This window comes from Suncus etruscus, chromosome 16 (genome assembly GCF_024139225.1).
Source record: "Suncus etruscus isolate mSunEtr1 chromosome 16, mSunEtr1.pri.cur, whole genome shotgun sequence".
NCBI lineage: Eukaryota > Metazoa > Chordata > Mammalia > Eulipotyphla > Soricidae > Suncus > Suncus etruscus.
The window spans coordinates 72,496,503-72,518,875 of record NC_064863.1 but is presented as its reverse complement, the minus strand read 5'-3'; the positions used below and the strand labels follow the sequence as shown (position 1 = coordinate 72,518,875).

General features: G+C 40.2%; 1 protein-coding gene across 1 annotated transcript in view; it reads left to right on the top strand.

Moving 5' to 3' along the window:
• The window catches only part of HPSE (heparanase), a 57,176-nt gene extending 40,987 nt beyond the window's left edge, over nt 1–16,189 (top strand). The window contains exons 10-12 of the mRNA XM_049790258.1: nt 251–369; nt 2,485–2,631; nt 16,001–16,189. Of these exons, the coding sequence (XP_049646215.1) occupies nt 251–369; nt 2,485–2,631; nt 16,001–16,160 (426 nt within the window). The 3' untranslated portion in view covers nt 16,161–16,189. The remainder of the gene's footprint in view (nt 1–250; nt 370–2,484; nt 2,632–16,000) is intronic.
• The last annotated feature ends 6,184 nt before the right edge of the window (nt 16,190–22,373 follow it).

The window sequence follows — 22,373 nt, the reverse complement described above, 5'->3', positions numbered from 1 at the left end:
AATAATGCCCAGAGACAATAGAGAGGAGGGCTGGAAGGACCAGCTCATGACCAAAACGTAGCCAGAAAAGATACTACCCTCCAATCATGGTGGTATTATGGCCCCAGTGATGAGTCCTGCTTAAATAGCTGCAAGAGTTGATAATGTAGGATAATTATTTTCTCAATACTCTTTTGGTTAAATAGAGACATTTGTTTGTTGTCTATTTTAATGTTTGACATTTTTTTCTTTTGCCACCCTCCATCACTAGGATTACTGGTTATCTCTTCTGTTCAAGAAATTGGTGGGTACCACCGTGTTAGCTGCACAAGTGAAAGGACCAGACAAAAGCAAGCTTCGGGTATATCTGCACTGTACAAGCATCAACGAGTAAGTATTTCACTTACTTTGTACAACCATCAGCACACAACTTTCTAGACTGACAATCTCTTTTTATATTCTAGCGATAGGGAGATAGGTTTAGAAAGATGAAGGATACTTTGCACACAGCCAGCCAGGGTTTGATTCTAGATACTGTACATGTTCCCTTGTGCACATACTCTATATGTTCTTCAAAAACAAACAGAAAAAGAAATGTAAGCTTAAAATCTTCTTTATTTGTTCTATCGTGGAGCCACGCCCGGTAAAGTTCATGATTTATTTCTGGCTCTGCACTCAGGAATTATTCCTAGTGATGCTATCTAGGATGCTAGGATCCAATCTGGGTTGGTTATGTGAAGACAAGTACACTATCTGCTGTATTTTTGTGAGTGATTATACTATTGAATGACTGCAAGTGAAAATACCTATGAATATGAATTTATATGAATGAATAATATATGAGTCTACTTACTCTCTTGCACTATGTCAGATCAATTTAACAATGATGAATGAAAAAGAACACAACAAAGGAATGTTGTACAAAGGGATACAAAAGAACACTCCAGAATGAAGGAGTAAAATACTGGTTTTTGTTTGTTTGTTTGTTTGTTTGGTAGATGGGTTGGTTGGTTTTTGGTTTGGGGGCCACACCCAGCAATGCTCAGGTTCTGCACTCAGAAATCACTCCTGGATTGGGGAACCATATGAGACGTCAGGAGATCGAACTTTGGTCCGTCCTAGGCTAGCTTGGGCAAGGCAGACACCTTACCGCTTGCATCACTGCTTCAACCCCTCATTTACAATTCTGGTGTGGGGAAACCCAGTGGTTAACAGAGATTTAAAAAAAATAAAAGATGAAATAGTTTGAAAGGATAAATTTTGAAAAGCTTCCAAAGTTTTAATTTTCTTTCTCTCTCTCTCTCTCTCTCTCTCTCTCTCTCTCTCTCTCTCTCTCTCTCTCTCTCTCTCTCTCTCTATATATATATATATATATATATATATATATATATATATATATATATATATTGGTTTTTGGGTCACACCTGGCAGTGCTCAGGGGTTTCTACTGGTTCTACGCTCAGAAATTGACCCTGACAGGCTCGGGGTACCTTATGGGATGCCGGGATTTGAACCACCATTCTTCTGCATGCAAGGCAAACACCCTGTCTCCATGCTATCTCTCCAACCCCTGTAGTTTATAATTTGAATTCACACAAATCCATACAATTTCTTTAATTTAATTTAACCATCTTATGTGGCTGATTGGTTTCCCAACAACTCAACTCAACCTGGTAATGAAGCAAAGGTCACTACAGCCCAGAAAAAAAAGTCATGTAGGTGTGGAGAGCAATCTTTGCCTTCTGAGATTCTTTACTGTGAGAAAAGGCAATGATCCTAGTGGGCCTGGATAAGAGTTAGGGCTGACTTTCTTTTCCTTGCACAGAACCATCCCTTGCTTCAGCTAGAGTCCACAGCTCCCTGAGAATTCAGGCAATGGGGAGCAGTGCCTGTATCATGTAGATCAAATGGATTCCATGTTCAACTTGATAGCTTCCACTAGGGCTGTTGGGACATGAGCATCTGTGTGTGTAGGTAATCATAGAATTTACTAGTCCTTATACAACCTGTGCACTACCCCGGTGACCAAAGTGGAACAAGGAAAAAGTCAAAACACTCTTTTTTTCTCTAAGCTACTTTCCTTGTTCCCCACTTCATCCATGTCAGTTGTGATACTTGGGTGACCAGTCAGAGATCAGATAACTTGCAAAAAAATGTTCAAGGTCCCCCCCCAGGAACGTACTGTTTGATAGCACTTACTTACCTCAACTCCTGAACCTTGTGAAGGATAAAAATGGCCCCAGACTACTGAAGGAGCCTTCTCTAAGTTTTCTGCTGTGTCCTCTGATCAGTATCCTCTTAAATAAAATTCTACTTTGTTCTTGAAAGCAAAGCAAAACAAAGTAAAACAGAACCACTTGAGTAGTCTAATACTACCATAAAGTAAAAGCTATGAAGGGGTCCATTATTATGGTAGATTCTAAATCTTAATATCAATGATAAATAAACTTAATGAAATGCTTAACATTGATAAAATATTTTACTGAATAGCTCATTTGTTTTCAGCTCCAGGTATAAAGAAGGAGATTTAACTCTGTATGCCTTAAATTTACATAATGTTACCAAGTACTTGCAATTGCCAAGTTATTTATCTGACAAGGAAGTGGACAAATACCTATTAAAACCTTCAGGACCTGATGGATTACTTTCCAGGTGAGTGATTTTCCTTATGCATTTTAAGCTGTCACCAAACGCACTGGTATTTATCAGAATAGAAAGAGCAAAACAAAGTAGCTATTTCAAGTTCTAACAATTCTTGATTTGATTTTTGTGAGGAAAGGGGAAGCACACTTAGTGATGCTCAGGGATTACTCCTGGCTCTGCACTCAGGAATGATTAACAATGCCAGAGATTGAACCCAGGTCAGCTTCATACAAGAGCCTTTTCTGCTGTACCATCTCTCTGGCCCCAAGTTCTGGATATCTATAAAAATACAGGTTAAAAAAAGGGTCCAGGAGGTGGTAAGAAGTAGGACGGGGCTGGAGAGATAGCATGGAGGTAAGGTGTTTGCCTTGCATGCAGAAGGACTGTGGTTTGAATCCCAGCATTCCATATGGTCCCCTGAGCCTGCCAGGGGCAATTTCTAAGCCTTGAGCCAGGAGTAACCTGAGCGCTGCCAGGTGTGACCCGAAAACCAAAAAAAAAAAAAAAAAAAAAAGGAATTAGAGCGCATGCTTAATATATGCTGAATCTGGGCTTGATCCCTGTCACCACATGGTCCCCTTGCATTTCAGGCTACAGTTCTGCAATACAAAGTAATACAATACAAGGTAAGCCCTGGGGTTGTAGTGACAGCACTGAGGTAGGGCATGTACCTTGCACAACTAACCTGGATTTGATTCCTGGCATCCCATATGGTCCCCCAAGCCTGCCAGGAGTGATTTCTGAGCACAGAGCCAGGAGTAACCCCTGAGTGCCACCGGGTGCCCCCCACCCAAAAAAAAAAAAAACCGACAAAGTAAGCACTGATATTATACATTCTGGTTTTGGGGTCATACCTGGCAGGGGTTAGGTTACCACCCTGGTCTGTGCTTAGGGACAGAATCCCATTACAGGGAAGGCTTGCCAGTCTGGCAGTCTGAGCAGCTGCCTGAATATATATTCCTCTATATAAGGAATGGGAGGGATAGTATTGTGGGTGGGGGCTTGCCTTGCACACTACTGACCCAGCTTTAATCCTTGGCACTCAATATGATCCCCTGAAGACTTTCAGGAGTGATTCCTGAGCATAGAATCGGGAGTAAGCTCTGAGCATTGCTAGGTCTGGCTGGCACAAATGCCACCCATCCTCCCAAAATGAAAATTTTATGAAAGCTACCAATTGTCTCACATTAAACAACTAAATAAACTCTATGTTCAAACAATGGAATCTTTGTGCAATTATCAGAATAACGTAATGAAAATAATCATATGATTTGATAGTGAGTAAAGGTTAGAATCTCCTGAGTGCAGAGCCAAGAATAATCCTTGAGTACAGCCAGGTAGAGAAATGTGTCCCAAAGGCCAAAAGAAAAAAAAGAGAAAGAAAGGTTAGAATGTGTTAAGAAAAAAAATTTCACATATTCACTTATTGACAACAGTTGTAGTATAATTATTTTTAATGTCGTAATGTATGGTATATACATCAAGATATTAAAAATGGTTATTAGTTGCCATAATTTGGAATGGGAGAGGTGGGGGGTGGAACTCACAACCCCACACTGCAAGGCAGGGGCTCATTTCTTTTTGTTTGATTGTTTTTGGGCCACACCCAGCGGTGCTCAGGGGTTACTCCTGGCTGTCTGCTCAGAAATAGCTCCTGGCAGGCACGGGGGACCATATGGGACACCGGGATTCAAACCAACCACCTTAGGTCCTAGATCGACTGCTTGCTGGGGGCTTATTTCTACTAAGCCCCATTTCCAGACCCCAACTGTTACTTCTGTGACACATTCTGTGGACTTTATAGTTCTATCTCTCTCTGGGCTATATTTAAAAGTTTTCAGTTATTTGCCACCGAATAAAATAACTACAAATTTAGATGTTATTCAGGTATATTACATTTTTGTTCCATAAATATCTGTGTTTTATAAAATTATATATCATAACTGTTGTGTATGTAAATATTTTGGGGGATTACTATGTTGCTCACCCTAATCTGATTAGGTGATTGTGCCCTACCCTAGGGTGTGACCTGGCATTCTGCCCCCACCCTAGGGTAGGACCTGATTCTGCTTCCACCATTGGTTGGTATCTGATCCCACCATTGGGTGGGACCTGACTCTGGACTATAAGAGCAAGGGTCTGTGGAAGGCGAGAGGCTTTTTGCTGGCTGGAACTGAATCGGAGTCTTTGGACTTCAGTTTTGTCCATCCGAATAAAGCAAATATTTCCACGAGCCTGATTGTCTGCGAGCTGTTTACCCGCCGTTTCACCTCAGAACCGTGGGCTAGACAGGGTGGCAGACACGTGCTCCGAGCTGGAAGAAAAGGGCCTCATTCTCCATCCTTCCATCAGTCAACCTCTTCAGGGGCTGTCCTGCTACATAATGACGCCCGGACAGGGACCTGAACCCTGGACCCTCAGAACTGTAAGTGAAATATTTCATTGGAAATTTCCTATGCTGACCATCAAATGGTTTCTGTGGTTAGTCATGTGGATTTTACCACCCTTAGTCTTACGCATTGGTGCTCTAGTATACAAGTGGATCATTCCATTTTGTTTAAAACTAATTGGTTTTGATCTAAGGACAATCACTGCAGTTGGATGGTTGTGGTCTATATTTCAAATGAAAAGTGTAGTGTCTCTAGCCATCATAGTTTGTGGAATTTCTGTGTTGACTAACGTTATTATTATGAGCATAGTTATTTGCTGTTATTTCTATTTAGGAAATAGAAAGTGTAGAAATGGTGAGGCTAAAACCAGTATAGATAATAAGGAAATTTATCTGACGAAAACTCAGACCAAGGTGCAGGCTGACGAATCCAGCCCCACCATCAACAATATAGAAATTTTTGCTGGAAGAAAAACAACTCAGAATGTTAAGCCTGATTCTAGTGAATTGCTTGACAGTAGTGACTCAGATAATGATCTACCTCCAGTGCTAACTCCACGAAGTATGCCTCCTTCTAGTCACAAAATTGAATCGCAGAGCAGAGCAGATTCAAAAAATGAACCACATGCTCAGTCTCAGAGCTCTATTCAGAGTAATTTTGCTAATCAGGCCTTATCCCCTATAGACGGGGTAAATGTTTCTAACTATGTACCCTATCAGATGGAAGAATTAGATCGGTTTAAAAGATCATGTAAAGAAAATGGGCCAAAATCGCCATACAGTGTGGAGTTATTAAGACTTTGGAGTCATAACTCATCTTGGACTTTGTATGATTTTAAAAGAATCGCTGAAATATGCCTGTCGTCTAAACAGCGAACTGAATGGGAAATGTACTATTCAGAAGGCGTAAAAGCTAAATTATATAGTCCGGATGGTATGAAAAAGCAAGTGGCAGGTGTTACTCTATCGTATGAATTATTGATGGCAGAAAATCAATTTGCAAATATTCAGACACAAGCAGCTTTACCTAAGGAAATCTTAAATTTAATCAGGGAGATTGCATTGTCAGCATGGGAAAAAATTGATTCTAACAGCATTGGTAGAGGAAACTTTTTAAAAATTACCCAAGGCCCTTATGAGTCATTTGCAGAGTTTGTAGGTAAGATTAAAGATGCTCTGAAGTTACAGGTGGAAGATGAGGAGATTAGAAACTTCCTAGTAAAATCTGTGGCCTATCATAATGCAAATTCAGCCTGTAGATTAGTATTGAATACATTAAATGAAAAGTCAGATCTGAATGATTACCTTTATGCCTGCCGGAATGTCTATGTGGAACCCCAACCCCCACCCCACTCAGACTCAGTACAAACCTTCCCAGTTACCAAGGGAACAATGTCTTACTCCCCTCGGGGACAGAACACTTTCCGGAAACCAGGTCTTTGCCCAAAATGCAAAAGGGGTCGCCACTGGGCGAAAGATTGCAGATCCAGAAACCTCATTAATAATAACCTAAGTAGAGGTTTTAACACAGTCCCCAGGAGGCAAATCACCTGCTACCATTGTGGAAAACAGGGACATATCAAAAGAAATTGTCGTCTCCTTATAAATTCAGCTCCCCAAGAACACACATACAAGATGCAGGGAAACGCCCACAGGGCCTCCCCCCAGGCCCTTCCAAATCAGGGGCAAAGTTCACAGACAATAATCCTTCCAAGCCCAGCCCAAGAAAATTCATCACGATAAGGGAATTAATCCACTCTACTTCAGGGAGTGCCGGATTAGACATATTATGCCCAGAGGACATTACAATTTACCCAGGAGCATGCCCTTACATGTTAGAAACTGGCATTGTAGGCCCGCCACCCCCAGATACCATGGGTTTGATTCTTGGCAGAAGTTCCCTCAACATAAAGGGTATATCAGTAATCACTGGTGTCATTGACTCAGATTCCATGGGAGAAATCATTGTAGTTATTACTGTACCAGTTACATGGACCTTTAAAAAAGGAGAAGCGATTGCCCAGATAGTAATAGTGCCTTATGTCAAATTTGGGACTTCAGATAAGACTAGAATTGGAGGTTTTGGAAGCACAGATCCGGGTGCTGCTCAAAACCCAATCGTGGCTCTGGTTACTAAATGTAAAGATGAACACCCAATGATCAAACTTCACTTGGAAGGCAAACCCTTTGATGGAATGATAGATACGGGTGCTCAGGTTACCGTAATTTCTGATAAAGAATGGCCAGAAAATTGGCCTCTTCAGGAAATCCCGTATTCCCTAGAAGGAATAGGAGGCCTGAGTTCCTGTCTGTTGAGTACGAGGACTATACTATTTTACGGCCCAGAAAATCAAAAAGCAATAATCAGACCTCACGTGGGCCCATTTTCACCATCCCTGTGGGGCCGTGACCTACACAAACAGTGGAAAGCAGAATTCCACATCCCATTAGCTCCAGAAGAGCCCGAACCTTCTTTTGATTTAAAAACCCAAAATTTTTAGTGGGGGCCACTACCGTAAAAACACCAGCACCAATAAAAATAAAATGGAAATCTGATGAACCAATTTGGACAGGTCAGTGGCCCCTTAAAACTGATAAATTAAAGGTGCTGACAGAATTAGTGGAGGAACAGCTAAGTTTAGGACATATTGAACCATCTTTTTCTCAATGGAATTCACCTATATTCACTATAAAAAAGAAATCCGGTAAATGGAGACTTTTGATGGATCTTAGAGCTATAAATTTATCCATGATACCTATGGGCAAATTGCAGACTGGTTTACCATCACCTGTAGTTATTCCAAAGGAATGGCCACTAATTATAATTGATCTGAAAGACTGCTTCTACCATATTCCTATCCACCCAGATGATAAAAAACGTTTTGCATTCTCAGTTCCTTCTCTCAATAATACCCATCCCTGCAGACGTTTCCAATGGACTGTTCTCCCCCAAGGCATGCTGAATTCCCCAACCATGTGTCAGTTTTTTGTAGATAAGGTTTTGAGCCCTGCTCGTGAAAAATTTCCTCAAGCCATGATATTTCATTATACAGATGATATCTTGCTCACAATGAACAACGAAACAGATTTACAGGAATTATACTCTTATGTTACTGACTGTTTACAAACATCAGGACTGAAAATAGCTTTAGAAAAAATACAGATAATGCCACCGTATCAATATTTGGGTTTTATTTTGGACCGGACGTCTATACGTCCACAAAAATTTTCTATCAAAAAAGAAAACCTCAGAACGCTTAATGATTTTCAGAGACTTTTAGGTGACGTAAATTGGCTCCGCCCTGCACTAGGAATCCCAAATGCAGAGTTATCTAATCTGTTTAAAACGTTGGAGGGTGATCCTGCTTTAGATAGCCCGAGAAATTTAACAACAGCTGCAAAAAATGAATTGGACATCTTCTTGAGCAGATTACAAAAATCGTTTCTCTCAAGATTCATCCCAGGAGAAAAGGTATTACTGTTAATCTTTCCTACAATAGAAACCCCCACAGGGGCCTTGATGCAACAGTCAGGACCTTTGGAATGGGTGTATTTACATAACAAACAACCTCGCTCAGTTGTCCCCTACTTACAACTGATTTCAGAGATTATTATCAAGGCAAGACTCAGATCTATATCTTTACTAGGTTTTGATCCAGATATAATAGTTTTGCCAGTACCAAAAAAGGAAATTGAGTCAATATTGCCAATTAATGAATCTCTACAAAGGGCCCTCTCAGATTTCACAGGAGAAATATCCTCCCATTATCCAGCAGGAAAAATTTGGGACTTTTTAAAGAAAACTCAGTTTGTTATTTCTTCAATTGTTCGGGATTCCCCTATTCCCAATGCCAAGGTTTTTTACATTGATGGATCCCAAAATGGAAAAGGAGGAATAACTGGAGACAACATTAATATGACCATAGATACCAAATATAAATCTGCACAGAAAGTTGAATTAGCAATGTTAATTTACCTATTAGAAAATGTATCTGAAGCCATGAATATAGTTTCTGATTCTTTGTATGTGGTAAATTTATGTCATGTGATAGCCACTGCATCCCTTAATGCTAATAACCCGATCATACAGGACTTACTTAAACAATTACAGCAGCTTCTTCAAAAACGAACTGAGCCCATCTTCATCACACATATTAGAGCCCACTCAGGTCTTCCAGGACCTATGGCTCAAGGAAATAAAACTGCTGACTTGCTAGCAATGCCTATATTTAAATCACCTGTAGAGGAACATTCAGCCCTACACACAAATGCTCGCCGTTTACATGTGAATTACCAAATTCCATGGAGGCAAGCTAGAGAAATCGTAGAAAACTGCAACGTATGTGCACCGTTAACAAAAAAGACTCACATAGCAGGAGCAAACCCAAGAGGCTTACAGTCTAACGAACTTTGGCAAATGGATATAACTCAAACAGATTTATTTCCAAGGAAACCTTATCTTCATGTTGTGGTGGACACTTATTCTCGGTTTATGTGGGCAATTCCCATGTCTTCTCAAAAATCTAAGGCTGCTTGTAGTTTTCTTTTACAATGTTTCTCTGTGATGGGTATTCCATATTCTATAAAAACTGATAATGGGCCAGCCTATGTTAGCAAAACTTTTGAATTTTTTTGTAAGGAATGGCAGATAAGACATCTCAGAGGAATTCCTTACAATTGTAGGGGACAGGCCATTGTAGAAAGGACTCACAGAACCTTAAAAACTCAATTACAAAAAAATAGAAAAAGAGGTTTACCACCAACGGATTTGCTGTCTTTGACTCTTATCACACTAAATTACTTTAACTTACCCCAAGGGGAAAGCTACACTGCAGCGGAAAGACATTTTAAAGAAGATATTCAGAGACAAGAAACAACCCATAAACCTATTTGGATCAAGGAGGATGAAAAATGGATAGCTGGCTATCTTCTCCTAAGAGGAAGGGGTTATGCCTATGTTTCTATAAATGATGACCCTCCCAAGAAATTTTGGGTTCCATTACGTCTTGTTAGAAATCGGGCTAGCACAAATGATCAGGTTCAGACTACAAACTCCCCTTCAGAGAAAAAACAGAATACTTCAGACACTAACAGCAGTAATATTACTAAGGTCTCTGGGGCAGGGAACGATTTAGCTGTCACACACCATACAATGAGTGAGACTGATGGTAGTGATAAACCCTTACACTCCGAGATGCAAAAGGAAAGACAGGAACCTGTCTTAACTGGGCTCCAAAATATAGGAAACTCTTGCTACATGAACTCAATATTGCAATGCTTGTATAATATTTCAGACTTAACTCAGTATTTTTATAAAGATCATTATAAAAAGGATATTAACAAGAAAAATCCGATGGGGCATGAAGGTAAATTAGCCGAAGAATTTGGTCGGCTCATCAAAACCATGGGAAATGGATTTCATAGATATATTAACCCTGAAAGCTTCAAAGTAACAATTGGTTTACTTAATGACCAGTTTGCTGGACACAATCAGCAGGATCCTCACGAACTACTGATGTTCCTAATAGAGGGATTACATCAGGACTTGCTTACTGTAAATCTAATGACAGACAAAACTACACATCTCATGGGAAATGAAAATTATGAACAATTTAGTCCAGAACACCAAAAGGCTCATAAATCTATTATTTATGATCTCTTTCAAGGACAATTCAAATCTATACTCCAGTGTCTCACTTGCCACCAAAAGTCTGAGGTTTATGAGACATTTGTTCATTTGTCTTTGGCTGTTACATCTACAGATAAATGTACATTACAGGAATGCCTCTCTGAATTTTTTAAAGAAGAAGAATTAAGAAATGACAACAAAGTTCTGTGCAACAGTTGCAAAAATAGAAGGGATTTTTCAAAGAAAACGTACTTATGGAAACTGCCACCAGTACTTATAATACACTTGAAACGTTTTGCTTTTGATGGCAAACAAATAAAAAAATTGCATACTTACGTAGATTTTCCTTTAGAAGACCTCAATTTAGAGGAATTCACTTCAGAGAATAAAAGCAAGATTAAGAAATACAACTTATCATCGGTGTCAAACCATTATGGTAAAGTTCACTATGGACACTGTACTTCATACTGTAAAATTGCTGCAAAACAACACTGGATAAATTTTGATGACAAGAAGATCAAAAAAGTCCCTAATACATTGGTGAAATCCACAGCAGCATACATCCTGTTTTATACTTCTTAGAGATCTACAATAAACACCAGATAATCATTTTACTTCCTTATCAGTTGCTATTAATGCTCTAGGATTCTTTCCACAGGCATGATCAATGAATATAGATTGAAAATCATGAATCCCCAATGTGTTTCCTTGTAGGATGGATTTATGTCTTAATTTCATTATTGCTCTAGGTCTCAGTTAATCATGAAATTTTACAAATTAATTTAGTCAAGGTTCACCTGAAAGAGAAATTTCTCATCATATTAATGTTGTTTTTCTTTCTAGGTATACTCATTTAACGACTTTCACTCTTTTTATTTTAACATCATTGCTTTATTTCCCTCAATTTAGGTTTTAAGACGCTTACATAATGATAATTTTAGGTGGACTTTCTTCACAGTGCTTCTTGCCTATGATTGATTATCATAAAGTTACTGTTATACAATAACTTTGTATATATACTGATATACACGTATAGTAGAGTTGTCCATGTTTGTATTATGCATGAAATTCTCTTTCAGATCTGCTAGGCAAAACCATAAAAAAAAAATTTTTTTGTGAATTTGAAATGATTTATCTAAACAATTGCCGGCTATTACATTTTAAGGAGCTTTTAATTGATTCAGCTGAATTCTCTTTTCTTTTGCTCTATTTTGGATCCTTTCCAACAAATATTTTTTAGTATGAGTGAGTGTTATGGCCATATTTTTTGTGAAGTCTGTGTGTGTATGTCTTGTTTAGTGTCTGTCTGTTCTACATATTTTGTATATAGTTTCCTTTTTCCTAACTTTATCTTCCCCAAATTAGTCTTCCTTATCCTTCCTTCTCTCTTCCTAGTCCTTAACATTTTAATTTTCAGGATTTCACATGTGCAACCCATCTCCTTCACCCACAACTACAAGCTTCCTGATCTCGGCGGGAAGAAGAAATCCATGACTGTTGGAGTTTTACACCATATATGCTGCAAACTTGTTGGAAATGAAGCCACCTGGGATTTGTATCACAATGTAACACCAGAGAAAAGATCCATGGACAAGACCCACAGTCTCTGGATCCCAGTTAAACTGTGCTATCTGAATTTCTGGTTTTCCATCCACATACAAAATGCTATTGTTGACCGTTTCTACAATGGCTACCCCAAGATTGCACCGATCCCAAAGGAAATACAGAAGCCCAACCAACTTATGATGTAATGATGTAACGCTTGGGGATGCCCCAACACATGGATGACTGTACTGGCCTTCCTTCTTCATTCAGCTTGATGTTATCTCCTGTACAAGGCTTCAACCGGCTTTTCCAGACCCATCAAGTGTCTTCTGCCGGTCTTTTTGGAGTTCCAGACCCCTCATATTTACAGATTGGTATTGAACTCTGTAGAAATTACATCTGTTGTTTTTCCTATAACTGTAATCCTTTGAAGTTATGTTTGGTACTACGCTTCTTTTGACTATCGTAATTAATGTTTTTCTATTTTAGTTTTTAATATTAGGAATCGATGTTGTATTACATTAAGGTTTTGCTTTCTTGACTTTAGGTTTGTGAGTTATATATTATTGTCTATAATTTCCCAAATGATATTTTTGTCTGTTCTCAGGGTTTTTTGCGTGGGCGCATCATAGGCAAAATACTAGGTTTATAGAAGGTTCCATCCATTTTGGATGGGCCCTCAAGTTGTTTATTTACACAGGGAGGGTCTCTGCCTTAAACATTTTGTTTTGGTTTGTGACTTAAGCTCCCATCTATAAATAGTCGACATCAATTTCAGACATCTTATGGACTTCAGACCGGATTAAGAACTTGGACTAAGTTCAGATACCTATTGATCATCATTGCAGTGGCTCCCCACTGTGCAGAGGGTGTATGTGCCACTTCTTCCGAAATAAAGGCCTAGTTCAATGCCCTCAAAGATGGGCTTTCTGGTCTACCTGAACTTGAATGAAAATGGAGCTGGAGAGATAGCATGGAGGCGAGGCGTTGGCCTTTCATGCAGAAGGTCATTGGTTCAAATGCCGGTATCTGCCAGGAGCAATTTCTGAACGTGGAGTCAGGAGTAACTCCTGAGCACTGCCAGGTGTGACCCAAAAACGACCACCACCACCACCTACAACAACAAATAAAGAAAAGGTGCTTCTTCTTGCCTGCTACACAACCTTTCTGGTGTCTCTTTGAAAGATCTATGTACGTTTTAGATTTATCTTCTCAGGAGCTTGTAGTTGATTCCTTGATACATGTTTCTGGTTTTAGACACCCTGTGCTTAGGTTAGAAGTTTTTCTTTACATTTTCCTGTGATGCGCTTATGCAAACAGCCGCTCTTTTATTATTGACTAATTTTTCTTTTAATAATTGTAGACAATAAGTTTAATTGTAAACAATTAAGTTTGTTTACTAAAAACAAAAGGGGGAATTGTTGTGTATGTAAATATTTTGGGGGATTACTATGTTGCTCACCCTAATCTGATTAGGTGATTGTGCCCTACCCTAGGGTGTGACCTGGCATTCTGCCCCCACCCTAGGGTAGGACCTGATTCTGCTTCCACCATTGGTTGGTATCTGATCCCACCATTGGGTGGGACCTGACTCTGGACTATAAGAGCAAGGGTCTGTGGAAGGCGAGAGGCTTTTTGCTGGCTGGAACTGAATCGGAGTCTTTGGACTTCAGTTTTGTCCATCCGAATAAAGCAAATATTTCCACGAGCCTGATTGTCTGCGAGCTGTTTACCCGCCGTTTCACCTCAGAACCGTGGGCTAGACAGGGTGGCAGACACGTGCTCCGAGCTGGAAGAAAAGGGCCTCATTCTCCATCCTTCCATCAGTCAACCTCTTCAGGGGCTGTCCTGCTACAATAACCATTTTGGGTTTTACAAGTCTTATAAGACTGTCAAAACTACTCAGAGCTCCCATTTGTAAATATGAGACCCCCTGGTCAAACACCTCATTTATAAACTTTCGGAATACAATTTATATAATGTAGGCTGCCACACACAAATAAAAGGTTTGAATGGAAAAGGTCTTGACTTTTTTTCCTGTTTATTAATTAATGTTCAGTACTGTGATTTTCAGTATTGTTAATGGTAGAGTTTCATGTATATAGTGTTCCAGCATCACACCTTCCACCAATGTCCAGTTCCCTCTACCAGTGTCTCAGCACCCCCACAACTCACCCCTCATCACGCCTCTTCCTCCACCCCCACAGTAGTAGACTCAGTTCTGTAACCAATTCTCAGGGTTTTTTTGTTTTTGTTTTTGTTTTGTTTTGTTTTGTTTTTTGGGTCACACCCAGCAGCGCTCAGAGGTTACTCCTGGCTTCATGCTCAGAAATTGCTCCTGGCAGGCTCGGGGGACATATGGTGCTAGGATTCAAACCGATGACCTTCTGCATGAAAGGCAAATGTCTTATCTCCGTGCTATCTCTCCGGCCCCCAATTCTCAGGTTTTATTATCAGTTCTCAGATTCCGTTGCCATTTGTTATTCCCTACTATGTTTCTCTATATCCCACATATATATGAGAACATTCTGAATCTGCCCCTCTCATTCTGACTAACTTCACTTAGCATGACACTATACAGCTGCATTTATGTAGTGGTAAATTGTATGATGTCGTCTTTTTTATAGCTGAGTAATATTCAATCACATATATACTCCACAGTTTCTTTACCCAGTGGGATGCTCTTTTCTTTATTCTGAGATGCTTGGGTTGTTTCCAGACTCTGACTGTTATGAATAGGAGTGCAGTGAACATAAGGACGCAAATATTTTTTAAAAACAGGACCCTTGGAGTAGATGCCAAAAAGTAGAATAGCTGGGTCACTTTAAAGACAAGTTCCAGCCAACCCAGGACCGATGTTGGTTCGAATCCCAGCATCCCGTCTGGTCCTCCTTGCCTGCCAGGAGCGATTTCTGAGCACAGAGCCAGGAGTAACTCCTGAACGTCGCCGGGTGTGACATCAAAACCACCCCCCCCAAAAAAAGATAAGTTCATATTGGGGCTGAAGAGATAGTACAATGGATAAGGCACTTGTCTGGTATGTGGCTGACCCAGGTTTAATCCCTGGCACCCTATACGGTCCCCCATGCACTGCCAGGAGTGATTCCTGAGTGCAGAGACAGGAGTAACCCCTGAGCATTGCTGGGTGTGACACACACACACACACACACACACACACACACACACACACACAGTATTCATACTATTTTCCCTTTATTATTGGACAGTTTCCTTTTTGTTTTTTGTTTTGTTTTGTTGAGCCACACTTGGCAGCGCTCAGGGGTTATTCCTGGCTCTACGCTCAGAAATTGCTCCTGGCTCGGGAGACCATATGGAATGCCAGGGATTGACCCCGTGTCTGTTCTGGGTCAGCCGAGTGCAAGGCAAGCAACCTACTGCTGTGCTACCACTTAGGCCCCTGAAAGTTTTTTTAATTTATTTACTATTCTAAATTTTTCAGTGCTTAGGGGCTCAGGTGAATCCTCACAAAGACCTGCAACTCCCGCGTGCAGAGCAGGTGGTCCCGTCCTCTGAAGGTTTCTTGTGTGTGTGTGTGTGTGTGTGTGTGTGTGTGTGTGTGTGTGTGTGTGTGTGGTTTTTGGGTCACACCCGGCAGTGCTCAGGGGTTATTCCTGGCTCCAGGCTCAGAAATTGCTCCTGGCAGGCACGGGGGACCATATGGGACTCCGGGATTCGAACCGATGACCTCCTGCATGAAAGGCAAACGCCTTACCTCCATGCTATCTCTCCGGTCCCTGACGGTTTCTTTTTTTAAGAGTAGATGGGACTGACTTGAAATGTCTTTCCTTCTGCAGATCTGTTCAACTCAATGGCAAAATTCTGAAGATGGTGAATAATGAGACCCTGCCAACGTTGATAGAGAAACCTCTCCGCCCAGGAAGCTCACTGGGCTTGCCAGCTTTTTCATATGGGTTCTTTGTGATAAAAAATGCCAAAGTGGCTGCTTGCATTTGAAAATGAAAGGCATGCACTGGTTCTGAGATTTAGACTTTTCAAGTTGAAAAGGATAAAGCAAAATACAAGTTACTGGAAGGTAAAATTTACCTTACAAACACTGGTGAGACAGGGCTAGAGCAATAGTACAGTGGATAGGTGATTGTCTTGTACATAGCCAACCTGGGTTTGATACCTGCATTGATTATGGTCACCCAACAGTGCCAGGAGTAATTCCTGAGTGCAGAGCCAGGATAACCTCTTGAGCATCTTCAGGTGTGACCCAAAAATCTGGGTAAAAAAATAAAACTTTGGAGACTTTGGCACATCTTTTGTACTAGCCAAATTTGGCACAATCTTTTCTTCTCCCTAAGTAGCCTACTAGTAACTAACATTAACTACTAGTAATAGTAGTTAATGGTACCTTATGCCAAACATAATGGCTGAATACTTTGCATGTACTAGTTTTATTTGTTATTAAAAAAAGTCAATGAATGTTCCTCATACAGCCAAGAGGCGCTCAAAAATCACTCCTGGCAGGCTCTGGGGACTATATGGAATTCTGGGAATTGAACCAAGATTAGCCATATGCAAGGTAAATGTCCTAACTGCTGTACTATCGCTACGGCCCTAATCTGGTTTTTGGTGAGAAATTGTTCGAGAGGACAAATAGTGATATGATCCTATAAAAACTGATTAATGACAACTCAGAGGGAAAGGATTATGTAAACTTCAAGTGAAAAATATGTGAAATAGATTTTTAAGTGAAAATTATGTGAAGTAGGTTTTCTATAGGAGAAATTTGTTTTGTTTATTTGGGGGGGGTTATACTTGATAGTTTTTAGGGGCTGTTACAGCTTTTGTGCTTTGCATTTGCACCAGATATGGTTCCTGGATTAAATTTGGGTCTCCTGCATGCAAAGAGCATGCTCAGTTCTTTTGGCCCATTTTCCACCTGAGAATTCTTTTTCTCTTTTGCTTGTTTGTTTTGTTTTGTTTTTTTGGGGGGAGTCACACCAGAATTTCTCAGGAGACCAGATCAATGCTGGGATCAAACTGAGTCAACCGCATGCAGAGCAAGAACCTTAAATCTCTACAGAATCTCTGATCCTCTAGAGAAGAAATTCCAATTCAGCACATTGTAACCATCTGTTAAAAGTTTACCTTTATTTTCCTTTGAGTTCTTGTTTTAGTTCCAAAGCTTTGGGCTGCAAGTAAGAGAAAACCCTGATTTATTTCCAAGTCTTAAGGACATTTATAGTCCCACATAACAAGCCCACAGAAGGTGGACTCTAGAGCTTGGTTTTTCACCATCTCTGATCTGCCACCTCTAGTGTTAACTTCATTGGAAAGCTGGTGGCATGATGCCAATAAATATTTTAAGAACCCAGCTAAATAGCAGACCTATCAGTAGTTCACAAAATGGTGAACAGATTTTTTATTTTCTTCCTCATAGACTTGAAAAGCAGATTCCATACTTATTGGATCTGGTACGAATTGGGGGTTCCCCTATGGCATGTTCTATCAGAAGAGCCCTTGAATCATCTTAGGATCTTTGGGAATGGAGGGATAACAGTGTCACTATTATATTGACAAGATGCAGTTTTCTATTGCTTCAAAATGTTTAAAAATAGAACCATCTTACCTTTACTCTTTGTCTGCTCTGAATTTTGTCTCAATTAAAAGTAAGCACATTCGTAAAGTACCGAAGCTAGAACTTTGGATGCTTCGGTGTCTTTAACTTTTATATGTATGTGGTTTATATATTTTCACATAAATAAAGTAATTTTATAGCCTATGTATTGTGTCATTGTTCTTTTTGATATGGCAGAGTTATATCTTTGGAAGTCTTGTTTCCTTTTATTGCTTTGTTCTCTGGCTTCTGTCTTAATCTGTCCATTTAGGGTTTACAACATCAAAAGAGCTGAGTGTGAAGAAAAGAGATTGAGGTTATTGAATACTGTTTCCCACTTCATTATGTATATTCAGTCATAATGAAAATCTTGTTTCCTTATCCATTTTCTGTCTCCTCTGCCATTTAGCAAATTTAAGGCCTAATTTCTCACTACTATTATTACAAAGATATCCTATTATTCCCCCAGCTGTGCTAAGAATTCAAAAACGGCAGGCCAGAGGGTAATCAAGGAAGTAAAACATTTATCTTGCATGTAGCTGCAGTGGTCATGACCTTGATTCGAATCCCCAGCACCAGGTATGATCCCCCTAAACACAGTAGGGGATCAGTCCTAAAATAAAGCCAGTAATAATCTTGAGCACAAATGTGTGTGGCCCAAATCCCCACCTCCCTTTTCCCAAAACTTCTTAGTTTCATGTTTACTCTGTACATCCTTACCTGGCACCTACATATTTCTTCAGTCTCTTTTATTTTCTTTCTTTTATGGCTCACACTCATCGGTACTCAGGATTCATGGGTATCAGGGATTATACCTAGAGCTCTGAAATGCAAAGTGTGTGCTCCAGCCCTTTTCACTATTTTTCTAGCCCACACTCATGTCCCTTGAGCTATCTGGGAAAGATGGGTATGGAATCCTTTGAAGCTCAATCTGGTCACTCACCCCAATTACCCAAGCCACATGTTGACTAAGAAATCTGAACAGGAGCTGGAGCCATAGCACAGTGGATATGGCATTTGCACATGGTTGACCTGATACTTCATGTGGTCTCTCAAGCCCAACAGGAGTGATCCCTGAGCACCTCCAGATATGCCCCCCCAGATAAAAGAAAACTGAATAGATAGCCCCTCTACACTTAGACAGTTTTCCTCTGCCTGCTAGCCTTTTACCCACTCCAGCTCGGAGCACACATCTGCCACCCTGTTCAGCCGGTGGTTCTGAGGTAAATGCAGTGGGTAAAAGGCTAGCAGGCAGTCAGGCTTGTGAAAATATCAGCTTTATTCGGAGGACAAGACTGAAGCCAAAAGCCTCAGCACCAGTTCCAGACAAAAAGCCCTTCGCCTTTCACAGACTCTTGCTTTTATACCCCAGAATCAGGTACCACCCTAGGGTGGGAGCAGAATGCCAGGTCACACCCTAGGGTAGGGCACAATCACCGATCAGGGTGGGGTCAGTAACATAATAATCCCATTGAAATGTTACATACACAACAAGATAGAGGACCCAAATACAGTTTCTTTGGGGTTGTCTCAGGAAGCAAGTGTGGACCATCCGGAAGAGTGAGAGGGGATTGGAGAAAAAGCTGAGTTTGACTTTCTGCATATGCTTCAGCAGACAAAGAGAAAGAACTCTGTTCCAACAGTGCCATTGAGAAGCAATTGGGATGGCTTCCAAATTTTTTCTTTTATTATTCTCATAATTCAAAAGAGTTGTCACTTTTATGGTTGCTTCATTGTCAATTTCAACTTTTATAAAGAATACAGACTTTGCATAAAATTGTTTTAAAGTCTGAGGCTATTATAACTAATGATGATAATCATGACCATATGCTGGGACAAAAAACATGCTTCCAAAGTCAAGAGGAAAGAAATCATACCAAATACCTTCTTAGGCCATGAGGCACTGAAAATAGATATTCACCACAAACAGAAATAGTACACACATTTGGACATTAAATAGCTCCTTACTGAACAGCCAGTGGGTCAGAAAGAAAATCAGAAGACACCTAGAAACAAATGAGAATGAGGACACTAGCTACCAGATTTGTGAGACTCAGAAAAACAGTACTGAGGAAAGTTGAAGCTTTCATTTGCAATCATTCATCAGAAAAAAATAAAGAACCCACATAAACAGCTTGACTGCATAACTTAAGAAACTGGAAAACAGGCCCGGAGAGATAGCACAGCGGCGTTTGCCTTGCAAGCAGCCGATCCAGGACCAAAGGTGGTTGGTTCGAATCCCGGTGTCCCATATGGTCCCCCGTGCCTGCCAGGAGCTATTTCTGAGCAGATAGCCAGGAGTAACCCCTGAGCACCGCCGGGTGTGACCCAAAACCAAAATCAAAACAAAATAAAACAAAACAAAAACAAAACAAAACAAAAAAAGAAACTGGAAAATGAGCAACAAAATCACCACAAAGAAGGCAGCTGGAAGGAAATAAAAAAAAAGTGCAGAAATTAACAGGAATCATAAAAAACAATACAAAGGATCAATGAAACCAAGAGTTGAATCTTTAAAAAAATATGGATTAAACAAGATGGATAGCAAGGCTCACAAAGAAAAATTGAGATCATTGAATAAAAAACAAAATGGGGGAAATCACAACAGACACAATAGAAACTCAAAAGATCATCAGAGATTACTTTGAGAACCTCTATGCCGTGAAACAAGAGAGACTAGAAGAAATGGATAAATAGGGCCAGAGAGACAGCATAGTGGTAGGGTGTTTGCCTTGAATGTAGCCGACCCAGGATGGACGTGGGTTTGATTCCTGGCATCCCTTATGGTCCTCTGAGCCTGCCAGGAGTAATTTCTAAGTGCAGAACCAGGAGTAACCCCTGAGCATCACTAGGTGTGACCCAAAAACCTAAAACCAAAAAAAAAAAAAAAAAAAAAAGATAAATTTTTGGATTTCTATAACCTTCAGAATACCTAAACAGACTATCACTATTGAGAATATTGAAATGGTAATCAAAAGTAAGCCCCAAAATAAGTCCAGACCCAGATGGATTTACTAGTGAGTTCTTTCAAACCTTTATTATTATTTAAAAAAAAAACTTGGGCCGGGCGGTGGCGCTGGAGGTAAGGTGCCTGCCTTGCCTGCGCTAGCCTAGGACGGACCGCAGTTCGATCCCCCGGTGTCCCATATGGTCCCCCAAGAAGCCAGGAGCAACTTCTGAGCGCATAGCCAGGAGTAACCCCTGAGCGTCACAGGGTGTGGCCCAAAAACCAAAAAATAAATAAATAAATAAATAACTTTATTTATTGATTAATTAGTTGATTTCTGAGCCACTCCAGAGTAGCTCAGGGGCTACGCCTGGCTTTGCACTCAGAAATCAACCCTGGCAGGCTGAGGGACCATATGGGATACTGGGATTTCAACTGGGTCCCTCCCGGGTTGGCTGCATGCAAGGCAAATGCCCCACTGCTGTGCTATCTCTCTGCCTTCTTTCAAGCCTTTAAAGAGGATCTACTGCCAAACTTTTTCAGGCTTTTCCAGAAAATTAAAGCAACAGAAACACTCCCAAATAGTTTCTATGAAGTAAATATCATCCTAATACCACAAATTGACAGACAACCTAAAACAACAAGAGACACCACACACAAACAATTACAGATTGAAATCCTTGATGAACACAGATGAAAAGATCCATAACAAAATACTAACAAATAGAATCCAGGGCTGGAGCTATAGCACAGTAGGTAAGACTCTTGTCTTGTACGTGGTCCTCTGAGGTTCCATCCTCAGCATCCCATATGGTCCCCCAAGCCTGCCAGGAGCGATGTCTGTGCACAGAGCCCCTGAGCGCTACTGAGTGTTGCCCAAAAACCAAAACCAAACAAACAAAAGAAAACTCAAATAGAATCCAACAATTCATCAAAAAAGATCCTACAACATGACCAAGTAGGATTTATCTTAGGGATGCAAGGATGGTTTAACATCCATATCAATCAACATAATATATACCATATCAATAAAAGAAAAATAAAAATCATATTATTATATCAATAGATACAGAGAAAGAATTTGATAAGATCCATTCATGATAAAAAAAAAACTCTCAATAAGGGCCGGAGAGATAGCATGGAAGTAGGGCATTTACCTTGCATGCAGAAGAACAGTGGTTCAAATTCCAGCATCCCATATGGTCCCACGAGCCTGTCAGGAGTGATATGAGCATTGAGCCAGGAGTAACCCCTGAGCATTGCCGGGTGTGACCCAAAAACCAACAAAACAAAACAAACAAACAAAAAACTCTCAATAAAAAGGGATTCAAAGAAACTTAAATAGTCAAAGCCATTTACTAAAATTCCATAGCAAGCATTACTCAAAGGGGGAAAATCTTAAAACCTTTTCTCTAAGATTGGGCACAATACAAGGTTGCTCATTCTCACCACTTCTATTCAATATAGTACTGGAATCACTTATCTTATTAGGCAAGGAAAAGATATCAAGAACGTCCAGATAGGAAAGGAAGAAGTCAAGTCCTCACTGTTTACAGATGACATACTATATTTAGAACATCCTAATGACTACAATAATGCTTCTAGAAACACCCATGAAGACCCAGATCCCTAAGAGAAACTGCAGCCTTAGAAA